We start from the raw sequence: 18,846 nt of genomic DNA on the forward strand, positions 1-18,846 counted from the left end.
ACAGGAGCCTTGAAAGCTTCATTGCAGCACAATGGCATCAAGCCATAAGCACATGGTCTGAAAGCAAGGAAAAAACATAAATTTTCAGATTTTCCGCAACGAAGAAAAAAAGAGGAAGCGAGACGCCGCGCGAAAAAATAAATAGTGGAATCACGTGTTTGCACCGTTTGCACTCACAAACAAAAAAAAGTGTTGAAGCATCACGGCGTTTCTTGGTTCTGCACGAAAACTATCTTTGGAGGATTGATATCATAGGAAATTTCAGTAAGGATTGTCCATGGTTTTAAATGAATCCCAACTGAACTTCCAGGCAATGGCCGATACCGAGATCCTCAGACCCGAGGAGCAGCAAAGTATGCAGAAAAATACAGCCGATCATTTCTAGAGCATTAGAGGTCTGACAATTCTATCAGCTCCGAGAACTCCTCACCAGAATATCCGCACCAACGGCCGTGCCTTCAACTCGGCCAACTGGCGCATGAAGGGCGAAGAAAGCCCTCAACCCCCTCCCCCTCCCCGCGAACCAATACCTCTCGCACCGCCTTTAGTCGTCCAGGATCCCATGTGCCCCAAGCTATCTCTGATGGCCGCCGTCTATATGTTGGCAACATGCCCTATACCGCCAAATCCGAGGATGTTGAGGCACTCTTCACAGCATCCGAATTCTCCATGTATGGCCTTTTTAACCTTCTTCTGGCGAGTCGGCCTTGCTGAGTCTGAAACTTGATAGCGAGCGCATTGACATTGCCATTGACCCTTTTACCGGCCGGAACCCATCGTACTGTTTCGTCGACCTGCACACAAAGGAACAAGCTGAGCGGGCCATGATCGACTTGGATGGAAAGGATATGCTAGGTCGTCCCGTGAAGATCAAGCCCGGTGTGGCTAAGTCATCGGCCGAGCGTGCCAGTGAACAACAGCAGCGATCCCCGATTGCCATGGACCGATGGCGTCGCTCGGAGACTGAGAGTTCACCCAGAGTCAGCTCTGATTTCAGCCAGCGCGTATATGTGGGTGGATTGCCTCGTGTGGCCGAGCCCGAGGTTGCGGAGGCCCAGATCAAGACCTTTTTCCAAGGATACACCGTGTATGTCCCCGAAATAATCGTTCTCTCCTCGATCGTTACTGACGTGTTCGCGCCATAGTGAGAAAGTGAGCAAGCTGTTCTCCCCCCACCCCGCGAAGCGATTCGAGCCCGGCGAGCACTATTATCTCTTTGTCGATTTCAGCACCGTGGAAGAGGCTCAACGGGCCTTGAATACTCTGAATGGCCAACAAGGACCGTGGGGTGGCCCGATCCGCGTGCAGCGGGCGCGGGGCATTACCAAGCCGGAGGAGCGCATTAGCTCCGAGGCTCTTTAAGACTGATGATCATGACCTGACCAGATGACAAGAAAAAAAAAATTATAGATAGGAGTTAAAAGAAGGGCATTAGGGATAAATTCATTCAAAAGTGGGAAATCAAGCATTTGGGAGGAAAACGGGGTTGATGACGTTAGTTATCGATAGTGGAGCAAACCATTTCCAGACTCACCGCATGATCGCATTCCTTTTTCCTTCGCATTTTAAAAGTTAAATTCTTTTTCATTTTACGTTTGGGATTCGATCTACGACTAGTCAATCACTTACAATCTCGCCGTGCGAACCTTGCATGCTTAGGTGAATCCGCGAATCCTGCATCTCTCGGCCTCGGGTCGGAAAGTATCCCTATTCCTCCCGATCTCGAAAATTCGCAATGTCTTCAAAAAGTGTTATCCGGAGTCAGCAGCAGCATAAGGTGTTTATTGCTAGCGTAAGTTATACTGCAATTGCCCCTCTTTCCCCCTTAGTTCCGGATCGCCTTCTGTCCGCGGGGATCCCTGCCCCTCTTTGCCTCGGTTCAAGCTTATCCCCAAGCTTATCCCCATACCTGATGCTACAAGACGTTTGTATTTGAACATGGGGGTAACCTAGGCGAGGCTGAAGTACCCTTGCTACGATCATGAGACCCTGAAACCCTAATGGATCTTTCTGATCATCTGATGCTTGCTACTCCTTTGCCTTGACCCTTCCTCTTTCTTAATCATATTGATTAATCCCGCCCATGTGCTCCTTTGCCACCTCCGTCCATTGATATTTATTCACCATGAAACCGAGCTTACCTCCCATCAAGTCAGATGACTCCAAGATATGCGTGGTCATGGTAGGCCTCCCAGCGCGGGGCAAGAGTCTCATAGCTGGAAAGGGTAAGCTCCCCCACCCACCCCACCAAATGATGATCCTAGAGGCTAATTGCTCCAGCCATGCGATATTTGGCCTGGGTTGGCATCCCGGCTCGTGTGTTCAATGTCGGCAGCTACCGGCGCCATAACACTCCTCAGCCACAAGCCACTTTCTTTGATCCTCACAATGCCGAGGGTGAGCGTATGCGTCGGGCGGCCGCCGAGGCCGCGTTGTCCGACATGCTGGCTTGGTTCCAAGCGGGCAAGGGTGTAGTTGCCATCTTAGATGCGACTAATTCCACCAAAGAGCGCCGCAAGTGGATTCATGAGCAGTGTACTGCTGCCGACGTTGAGACTCTCTTTGTCGAGTCGATTTGTGACGACGAGGATCTCATCATGAACAATATTCTGGAGGTTAAGACTACTTCCCCGGATTATAAGGGCCAGGACCCTGAGCTGGCCGCCTTGGATTTCCGGAATCGTATTGTCAATTACGAAAAGGCCTATGAGACGATTGACGATGGTGAAAAGCAGTACACTTATGTCAAACTCATCAATGTTGGATCGACTGTTATCATCAACCAGATCAAGGATTATTTGTCCAGTCGTTTGGTATACTACATTCAAAACCTGCACATTAAGCCACGATCGATCTGGCTATCTCGAGTGAGTTTCCGCCCTGAAATAAAAAAGATAAAACAAAAGCTCATATTAGCAGCACGGCGAATCGGAATATAATCTTACTGGCCGTATCGGCGGTGACTCCAACATCTCAGAGCGTGGTGAAGCCTACGCCCGTGCTCTCCCTGAGCTAATGCGCAAATCTGGAATCCCCGAGAATACCAAAATCGTCATCTGGACATCAACTCTCCGTCGCACTATCCAATCAGCCCGGCACCTGCAAGCCGAGACTGGCTTCGAGAAACTAGAATGGAAAGCGCTAGACGAGCTGGACTCCGGTGTCTGCGACGGCCTCACCTATGAAGAGATCGCCGAGAAATACCCCGAGGACTTCGCCGCCCGCGACGAAGACAAATACAACTACCGCTACCGTGGCGGCGAATCCTATCGCGATGTCGTCATTCGCCTAGAGCCCATTATCATGGAGTTGGAGCGAAGTGAGAATGTCATTATTGTCACGCATCAGGCGGTATTGCGCTGTATCTATGCGTACTTTATGAACGTGCCGCAGGAGCAGAGCCCATGGATGGAGGTTCCCCTGCATACATTGATCAAGCTTACGCCCCGTGCGTATGGCACAGAAGAACAGCGCTTCAAGGCAGGTATCTCTGCCGTATCTACGTGGCGTGGGAAGGGAAGTTCAGCAAAGCACCAGGATTTCCCAGTAGATATACAGGAACAGAAGTAACAGGAACGGAAATAGCGTTAGAAGAGAGTTTTTAAATATGTATGTTCAGATACCAAAAATGACAATTACAAGTCAATTCTAGTCATCCAACAGCAGTTGTTTTGCCGAGCGAGTATTTTTAGATCGGGAATTCAGCATACACCTCTCATACATTGTATCTTCCATCATCTCTTTGACCACCGTTGGCATTTGCCTGTCTAAAACATTGGTCATTGTGAAACGTCGGAGCCCTTTTCGAGTATGAGTTGAATCATTCGAATAGCTACCTGACTCGTCTGCTTCTATTGCTGCGATTCCTCTCGTGCCCGGGCATTTAATGTCCCCGTACAGCCGGAAATTGTAGGTAGAGCACCAATGGTGGTGCATAAACCAGTAAGCCTATCTGAAATGATTTCTGGATCAAAGAAGTCGAATTGATCTGATATTCAAGCACTTTCGGGAGATATTGAATTTTCAATGACGTCTAGGCAGTCACTATTCCGCTTGCAATCTTATGAATTCCTCTTTTAGTGTCCTTGTCCTATCAAGGTAGGTATACCCATGGATCTTTACTCATGACTCTATGAGCATTCGCATCCAATAGTCTTGAAATGTCCCTGGATAGCGTCTAATTCCCATGAAGCATGGGTATACTATGAGCAACAATAGATGTGGTACTTTCATAATTCTAAATTTGGTAATTTTCAGGGTGATACTGATGACAATAGGAAGAGGATTTGGTCGAAGCCAAGTAGAGATCGTTTAGAAATTTGGAACAAAGTTGGGATTTTCAGAAAAAAACCCCGTATGAACAAACAATTTCAGGGGTCGTTTTCTTCAAGCCATTAGCCTTTAAATTTCATCAAAAATATGTCCAACCTTTGATCGCACTATACTGCTGCTATCGTCGAGACTGGGGAAAGCCTCAGGCAAAAGCTGACTCAGCAAGACGTCACATGGCGGAGCTTCCTCGACACCACAAGCACCAAGGAGCCCAGTGAGGGACAGGGACAAATTGACCCTTGGCGGCGCGCGATGTTATCTGCATTCACCGCGCAACCGCTGGTGGAGCTCAAGCCACGCGACAAATCCAAAATCGACTCGGTGCTCGCCTACGGCGACCGACTACTAGCCGGCCTCAACAACGGCACACTCCGCATCTACCGTGTGACAGACGATGGCAGGACCGAGCTACTTCGAGAGCTGGAGAAGTTCGCCCGATACAAGATCGAGCAGCTAGCTCTGGTCAAGGAGGCACATGTCATTGTTTCGCTGTCTGGTGGGTATGTGAGCTTCCATGACTCGCAGACCTATGAGTTTCAGGAACAGCTTGCGCAGACAAAAGGCGCCTCGGCGTTTGCAATCACTTCGAATGTCGTCAATGACCCCGATACAAATGTTCCTGCTATTGTGTCCCGATTGGCTGTCGCCGTCAAAAGGAAGATCCTGATGTGGGTGTGGCGGGATATGGAGCTGGAACCGAACACTACGGAGCTGAGCTTGGTGAGCGGGGTTAAGACGCTTACCTGGGTATCAGCGACGCGAATGGTTGTGGGACTGGGCTCGAGCTTCGTTATGGTGGATGTTGAAGGCGGGCAGGTTACCGAACTACCTAGTCCGGGGAGCTTGGAGGAATCGGGTCGGTTTACGGGAGTCGGTGCAGCGAGCATGAGCTATATTGGGATGGGAGGCATGGTACCTAAGCCACTTGCCTCGAGGCTACGAGAAGGCCAAATCTTGTTGGCCAAGGATGTGAATACCAATTTCATCGATGTGGAAGGTCAACCACTGGGGCGACGGCAGATCCCTTGGAGCCATGCTCCCATGGAAATTGGCTACTCCTATCCGTTTCTCCTCGCGCTTCACGATACAGCTAAGGGCGTTCTTGAAGTGCGAAACCCAGAGACACTATCGTTATTGCAATCGATCCCGCTTCCATCAGCAAGTATTTTGCACATCCCTCAGCCAAATATCAGCCTTGCCCATGCCGGAAAAGGGTTCTTGGTTGGAAGTGACCGGACAATCTGGCGGATGGATGCTTTAAGCTACGATACCCAGATTGACACATTGGTCGAGAAGGGGTACTTGGATGAGGCTATTAGTCTCCTAGGAATGTTGGAAGATGCTCTGCTCCGAGACAAAGCCGGCCGACTACGCACTGCACAGCTCGAAAAGGCCCAGAGCTTGTTTGCTTTACACAAGTACCGAGAGTCTTTGGACTTGTTCACTGAGGTTGCTGCTTCTCCTGAGACAGTCATTCGTCTTTATCCTCGGTCAATCGCTGGTGAACTTTCAGCTGCCCCTGAGCAGATGGACAACGGCTTTGACCCGAGGAGCTCTGACCCGAAGATCAACGGCTCGCAAGCTGACGGTCCTGTGGATCCTCCAGCCAATGTAACCAATGGGGCCAATGGAGCTCACACTTCGTCCGTTTATGCGCCGTCTGTCCAGTCCTTCCTCAGACGGGCTGAAACGAGGACTGATGGGAGCAGCGACTCGGGCAGCATCCGTGACGAAGAAAAGGATCTGAAGAATGCTGTACGTGAACTTCAAGGTTACTTGGCAGACGTTCGTCGGCGATTCCAGAGATTCTTGGCTCAGGATGGTAGTCTCAAAGCTCCCGTGCCAACTGAATCCATGGACGAGGCCAGCGACTCTGTGCTGAAATTGTTGGACTTTCCAGCCAGCGAAGACTTCCTGCCTACAATTCGGGAAAAGGCACGACTCGTCGATACGACCCTGTTCCGCGCCCATATGTATGCAACGCCATCACTCGCAGGGTCTCTGTTTCGCATTGCCAACTTTTGTGATCCGGAGGTGGTAATGGAACGATTGGAAGAAACCGGCCGGTACAACGATCTAATAGATTTCCTCTACGGAAAGAAGTTACATCGTCAAGCTTTGGAACTGCTTCAACGATTCGGACAGGATGAGGAGGGCGTGCTTAGTGGGCCAACGCGTACTGTGGCTTATCTGCAGAACCTCCCACCCGATCAAATCGACTTGATCCTCGAGTTCGGAGAATGGCCGCTCCAATATGACCAAAATATCGGCATGGAGGTGTTTCTGACAGACACAGAGAATGCCGAGACCTTGCCACGTCCTCAGGTCTTCAAGTTCTTGCAGAGCGTTGATTCCAAACTCGCCATCCGATACCTTGAACATGTCATTCACGAGTGGAATGACATGAGTCCGGATCTACATCAGCAGCTTTTAGTCTTGTATCTTGATCAGATCATAGCCGACAAGACTGACACCCAGACCAAAGAAAGATTCTTGGACATGCTCAAGGAAAGCGAGCAATATTCGCCAGCTAAAATTCTGAACCGGCTGGACCGCGAAGGTAGGCTCAGACTCACCCAAAATTAGGATTATACTGACAAAACAGATCCTGAATTCCACGAGGCACGAGCTATTGTCTTCAGCAAGATGGGCCAGCATCGTCAAGTGCTTGAGATATACGTGTTTAAGCTAGAGGCTCACGAAAAAGCGGAAGAGTAAGTTCTCTTTTTTTGCACATTTGACTTGGCTAATCGTATTAGGTACTGCAACCATGTCCATTTGACTGAAGCTACCGAAGAGAAAGAACCAGAGCAATCCATCTATCTCACATTGCTGTCGCTCTACCTGGCCCCACCACATGGCTACCCAGCCCAAAATGGACCCGCATTGGCCTTGCTCGCCAAGCACGGCTCCCGATTGCCCGCTGATGCAGCTCTAGGCTTGATCCCCGCCACACTGGCCGTGCAGGACCTCGAATTTTATTTCAAGGGCCGAATGCGCGCAGCAAATTCCGTCTTCAACGAGGCACGCATCGTAGCGAGTCTGCGAAAGGCACGCGACATGCAGACCGAGGCCCAACTCGCACTCGGCGAGAATGTTCGAGGTGGAACCCGGGCGCGACACGTTACGATCACGGAAGAGCGGATCTGTGGCGTGTGTCACAAGCGCTTGGGAGGGAGTGTAATCAATGTGTTCCCCGAGTAAGTTCCAAGGTATATTCTGAAGTTCGAATTTCTGCTGACTTGTCTAGCAACACTGTTGTTCATTTGGGTTGCGCGAATCGAGTTGCGAGTGTTCGTTCCGGGTAGGGTTGCTAGATTTCGGTTTCCTTTTCTTTCTTTCTCTCTTTTTTTTTTTCGTCTGCATCGTGCAGGATTTGGTGTTTTCGTTTGATACCCAGTTGTAGCATATTATATCACGTCATGATGTTGATCAAGCATCGTCTTCGACAACTTCCTCCCCGTAGTTTTCCTCCTCCTTAGCTTCCTTATCCGATGTTTGTCCTTGCGCCTTTTTGTCTTCTTCCATTCGTGCGGTCAAGTAGACGTTGATCTCGTCCTGGAGCTTTGGGACTAGGGATTGGAGGGCTCGCAGGTGAGTGAGCTTGGCGGCGAGGGGGTCAGAGGCAGTCCCACCAGCCACAGGGGTTGCATGCTGGAAAGACTTGGTGGCGTCTGGAGCGGTGTAAACAGCTTGAAGAGGAGTGTGGACCATGATTGCAGAATTGTAGTCTGTAGATTGTGAAAGTGGGAGCGGCGGGGGAGAAAAAGAAAAGATCGGCGGAGAAGTCGATTTGACTAAACCTAAAGGGGTGAGCTTGTTGATCACCGATTGAAACAGGCATCCAACCTTGTCAACTTCTGACACTGCTACCTATAGATAGAAAGCCTAATGTCCTCATGGATCGCTCGCCATGAACCCTACTTATCGTTCTCCTAACTCTCCGGGCCGGTCCCAACGAGGCCCCGCCCCAGTCTATCGTCATCACCCCCAGCCTCCACCAGTCTCCGACGACGACGACGAAGAAGACGACTCAGACGACAACGAATTGGCTCGCCCCGGATCCTCCGGTAGTGATGCCTCCTCCAATGTGACCACCGTCTCCGCCGCCCCGATCACCCCGATCAACCCGCCTACCGGTGGTAGTTATTTCTCTCCTCACCGATCCTCAGCAACCACGTCGCCCCAACACGCGGCCGCTAGAATGCCGCAAGACCGTCGGCCGTCGGGTCGAGGCCCTTCGTCTGAACTGACACGACACAGGTCTCGGCATCATTCACAAGGTTTCTTTGAGCCCTCACTACCCACCGCATCGTCCGATCAGCTGCCCCCGGTGTCGGCTTCCCGCATCGCTGCTCAGGCTGCTATGCAGCAAATCAAACGTTCAGATGACGCACTACGAAGTGGCAGCTCTTCCCCTCCACCTTTACCTGCGTTGGTGCCTGCTCCCCTTCGACTCAACCAACCCTCTCCGAATGTGGCCACAACGGCCGCCAACGTGGTGTTCCCGCGGGCTGGCGCAGCAGCCCAGCTGATGGACCAACCAGAAAACAAGAAGAAAAAAAAAGCTATTCTCAAAACCGAAACATATCGTGCTCAGTCGAGAGAAATCAGATCCTTTTAATCGGGATCGTGGACTGCCGTCTCCGAGCAAGATTGGCAATGGTCTCTCGCGCATGGTTAGCGGGTCCACGGCTAGCTTGGCCGATCTGCCCTCTAACAACTCCTCTATGTATAACCTCTCCAATGCCTCTGTCAATACCGTGGTACCGGCAGGAGACAAATCCCAGCCTGCTGTACCAGAGAAGGACACCAAAGACAAGGATAAACACAAGCATCACTTTTTGTCGCGACAGAAGCTCAAGCTCAAGGACCGCGACGAGCACTTGAAGTTACCTCTATCCTCAGCATCGAGTAACTCTCGTCCTGCTGACCCCAATGCTCCCCAGTCCCTCTACTCTTTCACCGGGCCTTCCTCCCCGGCTCCGGGTGCCACCTTTGGGAAATCTGTCAGTGGGTTGGATTTGCTACATGGCGGTCGAGCCCTGCGCGAAAAGAAGAAGGAAGAAAAGGGAAAGGAGAAGGCGCTTGCGGAATCCGAGCATACTGAATGGCTCAATAATGCGGCGGCGGGTGGAAATGCTGCCGCCACTGTTTTTACTGGACCTTCTTCTTTAAATAGCTCGTCTGGTGCGATGGGAGAGGCGGTCCTACGAGAGACTTTACAAGGGTTCGGACTTAACAACATGTCTCCTGAGGACGCATGGGACTTTCTCAAGGCGAAGTTGCTGGTCATTTTTGATGGCGAGGACGTGCGAATAGCCATCGAAGATCTTAACAAGCTTGTGCTGGTGCATCTACAACGCTGTGTCCAGAAACGCACTCCCACATCAATCATTTTAGATCTCCAAGAACTGCTGGAGACCGGCTTTGCGACGCTCAACCACAGTTCCTTGGTTGGAATTGCCGATGAAAAGCTGGTTCCTCATTTAGTTCAAGTGTGGTTATTGGTCTTTGGCACAATATTGCCATTTATCCAAGCCGTCTTCTTGCCTCTGGACCTTGAGTTCAAGGGCGTTGGCTCGTTGATGTCTGCTTGTGAAGCTCATGAATTCTGGGGATCACTACCAGTCGGTGGGCTGCTTGACGTGCGAAACCTAGTGTTGATCGCGTTCCGAGACCGTATGATCCTCAACCGCTACGAAACCCTCAAACAAACCTTCTCTCGCCTCAGCCTGGACAGTATCAACACTGGATTCCCTACACTGAGCGTGACAGCCAAAAGCACCGGCACAGGCGGCCGACCAGGTACAGCTGCATCACTAGACGCAGGCCTCGGCAGTTACAACTCTCAGTCCTCGACCATGCTCAGCAATGTCGCTGACAGCTACTCCTCCGACTCCGTGAGTATCCTGGCTCATACCAATGCCAACTTCAGACCCGGAAGCAGCGACTCCCGCAGTCGCGCTACATCCAACACATCCTCCAACCCAGATCCAATGATCTTCTCCTCCGTTTCGTCTCCCCCGACCTCGAACCAACGCCCAACAATCATGCACCGCGTCGGCTCTGCAGACTCATCTCACGTCATCACCGAGACAGTCGGCCGCATGCTCCAATGCGTCAGTGTGCTCGCAAGCGTCCAAACAGACGATGAATCGCAAGAAAGAATCGAAGTGCTTAGCAAAGCTCTTAAACACAATTGGCTCGGCCGCGGCCGCACAGGTCGGGATCGTCGTGGCTTCGTTGGCGCGAAGATCCGTCCGGTCATGGTTGGTGGACCCGTTCCCACGATTATGGATGATGGAGACTCCCTCACGACGGCGGGCATCAGTATCGGTGCTAGTACCAGTACTGGTGGCTCACGTGCTCGTGGAGATTCTTCGTCTTCGGAGTGGAGCGGACAGGGAATGGGGATGAGTATGCGGAGTGGGACCAGTGGAAGGAGGGAATTGAGCGTTCTTTGATGTTTTTTACTTATGATTTATGAAGTTGGATTGGAATGGAGGTTGGATGGCGTTTGGCGGCATTAGTTCAAGTTCAGGGTTTCTTCTTTCAAGCCTACGTGCTCTTCGGGTTTCTGGATAGTTGTAACTGCAGGAAAGCTAACTTCTATCTCAAAGGGATCCAATATCAGCATGCCCACTTCAAGTTACCATTGATGGTCACACGACCAGATATACACAAGGTCCGAGATGCCTCGTAGTTATGAGAGTTGCGCTACAAGGCCAAGGCCCAGTGAGTCGGACCACACGGCAAATATGGCTTATGCTCCGGTCCAGACCTTGGCAAGTCAGCTTTGACTGGCTGATCCAGCCTGGTGTACAGTCACTAAGCCGTATTCAGGCAACAAACTTGTGTCAGCAAATGAGCGAAAAGTCTAATTGCGTCCAGGCTCCTGTGGTGTGGCCGTGAGCTCTGTGATTGGCCCACCGTCATGGGGCCCCATCTGATAAGATGGATTAGACCCTGAATTTACTCTTCCCAATTTAACTCATGAGGCGTACTTTTCTCTCTCTTTTTTTCCCTCGGACTTAAAAGATCTCCAGAAACCCCCTGATCCAGTGATCAGCGCGTGGATCTTACGTATCTGTTGAACCTGTTCTGACATCGTTCATCATGGCCAGCGCTGAGAGCCCGGCCAGCGGCCGCGGGGAAATCCCGGGAAAGGACCCTCAGACTCAGACGGCCCCGGTTCAGAACGCTCAGCTGCTCGGCGAAGGTAGTCCTGGAGTTCACCGGATTGAGATTATTAACTCGCACTTCCGTCTTGTTGATCGCATCTGTTTGTTTGCCAGTGTGTTCCTCATCGCCTACGTTTATGGTCTAGATGGAACCGTTCGGTACACCTACCAGGTGAGTGCCCGGAAAATCATACGATTGATATCAATAATACTGACCAAAGCTTGACATAGCCCTATGCTACTCAGAGTTATGGTCAGCACAGTCTCCTCGCCACGATCAATGTTCTCCGCGCTGTCATCGCCGCCGCTGCTCAGGTATATACCACAGGTTTCGAGGACTGGAGTTCCATGGCTAATAGTCTTTTATTTAGCCTACCGCTGCAAAGATTGCCGATGTCTTTGGCAGAATTGAACTCATTATTGTCTCCGTTGTCTTCTACACGGTCGGTACGATTATCGAAGCATGCGCGAAAAACGTAGAGAGTTTCTGCGCCGGAGCTGTAATCTACCAGGTATGTAGGCCCTGCATACATAATAGAGATTTTCTGACGGAAATAGATCGGATACACTTGTATCATGCTGCTTGTCGAGGTCCTTATTGCGGATTTGACCTCTACTCGCTCTCGTCTATTGTTCTCATACATTCCAGCTCTACCATTTATTGTTAGTCTTCTCTTTTTGCACAAGAATGAGGACGTCTCTGACCATGCATCTGCAAATAGATCAATACATGGATCAGTGGTAACTTGACCGCCGCTGTTCTCAAAGTCACATCTTGGAGATGGGGTATCGGCATGTTCGCCATCATTTACCCTGTATGTGCGCTTCCTCTGCTCACAGTCCTTTTCATCGTCCACCGTCGCGCAAAGAAATCTGGTCAGCTGGAATCTTATAAGAGCTCTTTTGATCTTATGGGTGGTCGTCAACTTGCAGTCGCGCTTTTCTGGCACCTGGATGTCATTGGCTTACTCTTGATGATTGCCATATTCGCCTGCATTCTCGTTCCATTCACGCTCGCCGGAGGTGTCAAAACAACCTGGGGAACGGCAAAGGTCATTGCGCCCCTGGTTATCGGTGTCCTGTTGATCCCAGTATGGGTCTTTTGGGAAAAGAAATGCAAATACCCAATGCTTCCTTTCAAGGTGTGTAGCTTGGCTCGAGTGCTGTATGTTCAGAGGTATTGACTTTAGTAGCACCTCAAAGATCGTGGCGTATGGGCTGCCCTCGGAATTGCTGTTATGCTTAACACAGGTATGACTGGCACAACATTAAGTCTGAATCTGGTCTGACATTATTTCAGCATGGTATCTCCAGGGTGATTTCTTGTACACTGTACTCTACGTGGGATTTGACGAGTCGATTCTCAGCGCGACACGCATCACCTCACTGTACAGTTTCACATCCGTCATCACCGGAACTATTTTAGGTTTCATTATCATAAAGGTCCGCCAGCTGAAGCCTTTCATCATCTTCGGAACTATGTTATTCACCGTGGCCTTCGGTATCTTGATCCACTTCCGTGGTGGAAGTGGACATGAAAGTCACTCTGGTGTGATCGGTGGACAGATTCTGTTAGGAATAGGTACGTCACCAGGAAAATCACTATCCCAGGAACAAGTACTAATACCCAACTCAATAGCTGGTGGATGTTTCCCTTACCCTGCCCAGGCTAGTATCCAGGCAGTATCTAAGCATGAGCGTACGTGATCAAAGAACTGACTTTAATCCGAGATCCAATCACATACTAAACTTATATAGATCTCGCTGTCGTCACCGGTATCTTCCTTGCATCTTACAACATCGGAAGTGCCCTCGGTAACACAATCTCCGGTTCCATCTGGAACCAAGTACTTCCCGGAGAGCTGAGCCGCAGACTCGGAAACGAGACACTCGCCGCATCAGTCTACGCCGAACCACTGGTGTTTGCAGCTGCGAACCCCGTCGGTACCTTTGCCCGGGATGAAGTGATCCTTGCCTACCAAACGACCCAGCGACTCTTGTGCATTACGGGAATTTGTCTGACGGTCCCGCTTATTGCGTTTGCTCTTTGCCTGCGGAATCCTAAGCTTACCAAGGAGCAGAGCTTGGCTAAGGCTGAACAATCGTCTGATAGCGAAGGAAGTGTTGTGCACAATTAGAGATTATGACTCTCTGCAATATTGGAAAACATTATGTTCGTCCCTTTGCTGAAGCCAGTATCCTGGTGTTCTAATAGATATGAAGATTCAATGAGATTTTTAAAATTCCAATGTGGTCTTTCCTCTTGATTCTGTATCCAGGTTGTTATAAATGACTGACCCGTGCACCTTTGCCTCGAATATTACACCTCGGAAGATCCATGTCGGCATGTCCAAGTCCCGAGAAGCAAGATATTTTCCTAATTTAATTCTTTTAAATACTCCGATCTCACGATTATTGACATCGGTTGATATCTGTCATCTATTTATGAAGCACATTACTGTCATCGCCTAGACGTATTCTCGATTGCACAATACTTTGATTTAGGACAAGCACGGAAAAGCACTACACAGGGCCGGACTTTAAGATAGATTCGAATATCAAAGTATACAGATATTTCTCTTCACCTGTCGCGGACTTTTTCGGACTCTTGGTTTGCCCCTTAGGTCGGTCCTCTTCTGTTAAATGTCAGCCTTATATTTTGCTTACATGAGCCAGGATGAGAGTAGAGGAGTCATCACATTGTGGAAAAGACGGCGGCGCTAAACTTCCACTTCGCTACCAGTTGTCGTGATCGGGTGTTCTCAGTCTTCACGTGGTATGCGAAGAGGCCTCATCTCTAACCCAAGTGTCCGGGCTGGCTTGATGTTTTCCCCACCCCAGGCACTCAGGATGGAACCCGAATACCTCTGTTAAGATGTAGTCCCCTTTCTGGAGCAATGTGACTATCTGAATATGTCTCCAGTGTGCCTACGCATGAAGAACAGGGGATACAATCAAAGGAAGTGATAGTTCGATGTGAATCAATTGGAGACCACCTCTCTGTGGGGACGGAAGAGCTGTTTTTGAAGTTCACTGTCCATCATATTGGAGACTGTTTGTTTCTGTACAGCCTTTATTCACCAGTAAGCCTGTTTGGCCAAACCATCTTAGAGCTCAGAGGAGGCTCTCAAGCGCAATATCGACCGGTTGGATAATATCTTGGATAGAATTGGAGACTCACAGGACGAAAACTGTTCGAATACTTTGAACAAGGATTGGGTGTCGTAATGAGCGCGTGTCGAGCCATTTCCTTATCTGAATTCTCTGCATTTATCATTACTACATGCTGTTTTGATCATCAGTGAACATGATCATATTGATATTAGCCTTTGTTTTTGCCCGTTGCCGTTTAATAGAAAATTGCCACTGGATGAAATTCCTGATCCAATCGTTCTGACAAGGTCTTGGATTCAATGTCCAATAACCTGCATTGTCGAATCAAACTCCATGATATCTATAAAGCCACCAAAGGGCTGGGTAGTCTGTGCAGGTCCGACATCCCAGGTGCTGGCACCAGGACCGGTCCTCGATGGCCATGAAGACATGACTGAGACTTCGAAACCCAACCTCCGAAGAAGTTGTATCATTTAGCCTCTTAGCAGCCATTTTGGCCTCCATGCGACCCAGAACGCCAGTCATCTCATCCTCGTTGAGATTCGTGAAAGCCTCCAGCCTCTAGCTAGTCTCTAAAGTGAGAGAGATCGACGCATCACGTCGTCCAAACAGAAAAATGGCATGTAGACCAAAATCCTCCCTGTTAGCTTTCTGCATCTTCTTGGACCCAAGACCAACATTGGTATCGTCTGCTTCTTGTGCCCTTGAGCCTGGAGCGCGAATATGCTTGAAACTTGCTAATAGGGCCATTTTTGTCAGTCCTGTCAGTCCGGCTTCTCATCCTAGGTCGTATCACTATCGCTTTTGGACCACTAGAGAACAAGACATACTACTGAATAGACGGATTGAATGCGAGCAAGAGGAAAAACGAGCTTGGCGACTCTGATTGCAGCTTTCAGATATAGAAATGGCAATAGCTGCTAAGATTTGAGGTTACTGAACTGTCTGGGTGGATAATCGGGAAAGAGATTGAATGATATGGAGAGAAGAGATTCTTGAAGAGAGAATTTTTCCCATTATAGAAGCGGGTTCTGGATAGGATTCTCAACGTGGAATATAGTCAATGAGCCGGAAAGCACTCTTTGGCCACTGGAAGTCACTTGAAACGCTGTATGAGGCCCTCAGAGACACCGGTAAATAATGATAAGCTTCTATCGTAAGACCCATCTCTTACGCCTCACGAAATACCTAAAATTCGATTGTATAGACCGAAGACCACATGATAAGGCTGTAGAAGACACTAGTACTTTCTAAGCGCTGCTTGATCCTAGATGAATGTGCTTCAGTGATAAGTATTTTGGCCTCAATTTCCACTCGAAATCTCTTTTTCTTCGACATTAGTATAGGAAGTAAGAAATAAAAGATTGTCCTTCTTCTCATACTTAAAACATAGGGAAACGGACTTATAGAGGCGAAACCGATATCGAACAGCTAACATCGATAAGAAGACATTAATAATTACATTGTTTCAACTAGTATTCTGTTCTGTCTGCCGTCATTCTGCCAACAGTGAACCTGCCAACAGTGAACCGAACGATGATGTGATCTCTTCCAACTCCAACTTAATCCGACGTAGTCTCGACATCGGTAGGCTCATCTCTCTCAACCTTTGGTGGCAATGCAGCCTTCTCATATAGCTTCTCCATAAACGCATGCGAGATAGCAGCATAGTGACACCGCTTCCTAACCTGGGGACCATAACGGTAGAACAAGAAAGGCATGGGCACGCACGCAAGGGCTAGAAAAGCCGGTATAGACGATGCCCAGTGGATACCGAGGTTCTCATACATATAGGTTGTGAACAAAGGAAATACAGCACCAAAGAGCGAGCGCAAGGCAGCGTTGGCAGCCAGGACAGATGCGGCGTAGATCGTGTATGCGTCAATCAGATAGTTTAGAACCGGGAGGAAGACCATCACCATACCAAATCCGAGAGGAACGCCAGCTGCAATGGAAGCCATCCAGTGAATAGAGGGAGAATTGGTCCAGGCGAACCAGAATAGACCCGCTGGCAACGCAATTGAGCCGATCATGGCACCTGGGAGACGTTGCTCCGGTGGGAGGCGACCACCGGCCGCGAGAGTCTTGTTCCTGTAGCTGAAGTAGATCGGGAACGTTGCGACTACGGACAAGAGGATGCCGACTGTGATGCCTAAGAACGAGAGTCCGCCGAGTCCTTCACTCCAGCCGCGTTCCGTTTGGTAGACTATTGGCATTGCCGCGAAGAGCAGGTACAGGCTGACAGGAGTTAGTGAAAGAACTCGTTAAGCAGAACCTAAAGGTACTCACATTCCATAGATAATGGCGAGGTAGATCGAAAGTAGCAGAACAATGGGCTCTCGGAAAAGAAGCACCCACGGTCTTGAGAGAGCCACTTTGAAAATAGCCGCGGGAGTCTTCTTGCCTTGATCAATTTCGATCTTACTACGGTACACTTGACCAGTGGAAGCGGACAACCGATCAGCTCGTTTGTTCAACAAGGTAGGGGCAAAAGTCTCGGGCAAGAAGAAAAGCGTGATGAGTCCCAAGAGTCCCGCGAACGCAGCCACCAGTCCCTCCACCCAACGCCAACCAGCAGATTCCGACAAAAATCCGCCGATGATCGGGCCCAGTGTCGGACCCAAAAACGGCGCAGCGCAATACAGCCCACTCGCAAGCCCACGGCTGATGGGAGGGAAGCAGTCCGCGATCACACCACCCGCAACAGCGAACGGAGCCGAACCCAACGATCCAGCGAAGAATCGCAGGATAAGCAGAGTCCAAATGTTCTGCGCACCAGCACAACCAGCCGTAAAGGCCGTCAATCCGGCCGAGCTCGCGATCAGAATGGGCCTTCGCCCATATAATTCACTGAGCGGCGCCCAGATCAAGGGACCGACAGCGAATCCCAGAACGAACAACGAGATTCCCACAATACCGAGCTCCTCGCTGATTTGGAATTCCTCGATGATTTCAACCAGACTACCAGAGTACGCAGATGAGACCAATGCGACGGCAAGGGTGTTAATGCCGACCAACAACGTGATCAACCATTTATACACGATCCCGAAGTTCATGGGATTACGCGCATCTTTCTCAATCCATGTCACCTGGAAGGGATCTTCGTCTGTACCTGCGCCATCGTGGTGGTGTGCTGCGACCTCATGGGGAATGACGCCCGCATCGAAGATAAAGCGCCAGTAGGGGATTCCTGTTTGCTCAGGTTCCTCTTCCATGATTTTACTCATGGCGCGAGCGGTGTCGAGGTACGTGACAGAGTTGACTTCCAGCTGAGCGCAAGAGGGGTAGAATGACACGGAGTGACTGTTTAAAGAATCCGCCCCGATCATAGCCCAGCTCGGTGGATCGCCGAGTATTGCATTTTTGGCTGCACTGATTGCTGCACTGATCGCCAATCAAGGTGCCGAAAGAATGTGGTCCGCTCGAACCCGAGGGAATCATTGGCTGCCAATGGGGCCACTGCATCATGCAGGACCCGCTTCCTTGCTCTAGGGTGTTTATTTTCGCTTTGCTGACGCGATTTACATCGATAGTGCTGATAAGACTAAAAAGCAAAGTCGGTAGTCCCACCGGGTTCCACTTGTTCAGTTCACGTCCATTGGTCGATCTACGGGTGTGTCTCTGATCGACCCACTTTTGATCCATCGGAGAGTTTGGCTCGATGAGGTTTTGGCTTCCAAGGTTTGATAGGGCTTATTGTTGACGACCCTGATCGTGGATTACCCACGTCATTGCATCTATAGTGTAATTCTCTACATTTGTTGACCCGAAATTGCGCTTTTATGGTCATGAATGGGTTTCAAAGAATACAGAGCATAGGAATGCCCTCTCTGATTTGGAACATCTCAACTCAGGTGTTCATGTATCTTTGAAGCTTCCATCCGGGGTCCACAGCTTGCAATGCTCCATGATACTTTCAGTAATCTCATCCTCGGAGCCGAAGTGCGGACCATTCCAAGGTTGTTACCCACCAAAATTCATAGAAGTCTGTGAAGATGTTCATAATACCTACCCAACTAGCTAAAGGTCTTTAGGGCATACGACCGAACTAGGGTAAGGACCAGAACATCATCGAGTTCGGTTAATCAGACCTTTCCACGGTCTACGGGTAACAGAAAACTTGTAAAAATGGTTTTCTCCCATAGATCATTCCTTAGGTCGCCAGATCCGTTAAATCCTCCGCATGAAGCCTAAAGATAACCTTCCGGTGGGTCAC

The 18,846-nt window shown here is 49.8% G+C and overlaps 8 protein-coding genes across 8 annotated transcripts; 5 read left to right on the top strand and 3 right to left on the bottom strand.

Moving 5' to 3' along the window:
• Window positions 1-313: 313 nt before the first annotated feature.
• N7484_005496 (RNA-binding protein) lies at window positions 314-1,362 on the top strand (the record flags this gene model as incomplete). Its single annotated transcript, XM_057115915.1, has 4 exons — window positions 314-353; window positions 414-636; window positions 731-1,087; window positions 1,146-1,362. 4 exons carry the CDS (start codon window positions 314-316, stop codon window positions 1,360-1,362), a joined length of 837 nt encoding a protein of 278 aa, XP_056971798.1.
• Window positions 1,363-1,668: 306 nt separating this feature from the next.
• N7484_005497 (bifunctional nucleoside/nucleotide kinase/histidine phosphatase family protein) lies at window positions 1,669-3,570 on the top strand (the record flags this gene model as incomplete). The annotated part of the gene is made up of 4 exons (XM_057115916.1): window positions 1,669-1,792; window positions 2,153-2,225; window positions 2,281-2,867; window positions 2,917-3,570. Exons 1-4 carry the CDS (start codon window positions 1,736-1,738, stop codon window positions 3,568-3,570), a joined length of 1,371 nt encoding a protein of 456 aa, XP_056971799.1. The 5' UTR covers window positions 1,669-1,735.
• A 1,014-nt stretch (window positions 3,571-4,584) lies between these two features.
• On the top strand, window positions 4,585-7,640 carry N7484_005498 (putative vacuolar morphogenesis protein AvaB; the record flags this gene model as incomplete). The annotated part of the gene is made up of 4 exons (XM_057115917.1): window positions 4,585-6,892; window positions 6,938-7,046; window positions 7,092-7,532; window positions 7,583-7,640. 4 exons carry the CDS (start codon window positions 4,585-4,587, stop codon window positions 7,638-7,640), a joined length of 2,916 nt encoding a protein of 971 aa, XP_056971800.1.
• Window positions 7,641-7,764: 124 nt separating this feature from the next.
• Window positions 7,765-8,046, bottom strand: N7484_005499 (uncharacterized protein; the record flags this gene model as incomplete). Its single annotated transcript, XM_057115918.1, has 1 exon — window positions 7,765-8,046. One exon carries the CDS (start codon window positions 8,044-8,046, stop codon window positions 7,765-7,767), a length of 282 nt encoding a protein of 93 aa, XP_056971801.1.
• A 199-nt stretch (window positions 8,047-8,245) lies between these two features.
• Window positions 8,246-10,799, top strand: N7484_005500 (uncharacterized protein; the record flags this gene model as incomplete). Its single annotated transcript, XM_057115919.1, has 2 exons — window positions 8,246-8,835; window positions 8,933-10,799. 2 exons carry the CDS (start codon window positions 8,246-8,248, stop codon window positions 10,797-10,799), a joined length of 2,457 nt encoding a protein of 818 aa, XP_056971802.1.
• A 652-nt stretch (window positions 10,800-11,451) lies between these two features.
• On the top strand, window positions 11,452-13,654 carry sit1 (putative siderochrome-iron transporter Sit1; the record flags this gene model as incomplete). The annotated part of the gene is made up of 9 exons (XM_057115920.1): window positions 11,452-11,688; window positions 11,748-11,831; window positions 11,888-12,028; window positions 12,075-12,179; window positions 12,239-12,658; window positions 12,710-12,767; window positions 12,817-13,098; window positions 13,156-13,215; window positions 13,275-13,654. 9 exons carry the CDS (start codon window positions 11,452-11,454, stop codon window positions 13,652-13,654), a joined length of 1,767 nt encoding a protein of 588 aa, XP_056971803.1.
• Window positions 13,655-15,191: 1,537 nt separating this feature from the next.
• N7484_005502 (uncharacterized protein) lies at window positions 15,192-15,380 on the bottom strand (the record flags this gene model as incomplete). The annotated part of the gene is made up of 1 exon (XM_057115921.1): window positions 15,192-15,380. The coding sequence occupies one exon, from the start codon at window positions 15,378-15,380 to the stop codon at window positions 15,192-15,194; it is 189 nt and encodes a 62-aa protein (XP_056971804.1).
• An 812-nt stretch (window positions 15,381-16,192) lies between these two features.
• Window positions 16,193-17,857, bottom strand: N7484_005503 (MFS transporter; the record flags this gene model as incomplete). Its single annotated transcript, XM_057115922.1, has 2 exons — window positions 16,193-16,868; window positions 16,920-17,857. The coding sequence occupies 2 exons, from the start codon at window positions 17,855-17,857 to the stop codon at window positions 16,193-16,195; spliced, it is 1,614 nt and encodes a 537-aa protein (XP_056971805.1).
• Window positions 17,858-18,846: the final 989 nt, after the last annotated feature.

This window comes from Penicillium longicatenatum (genome assembly GCF_028827895.1).
Source record: "Penicillium longicatenatum strain IBT 33135 chromosome Unknown contig_3_segment0_segment0, whole genome shotgun sequence".
In the NCBI taxonomy this organism is placed as follows: domain Eukaryota; kingdom Fungi; phylum Ascomycota; class Eurotiomycetes; order Eurotiales; family Aspergillaceae; genus Penicillium; species Penicillium longicatenatum.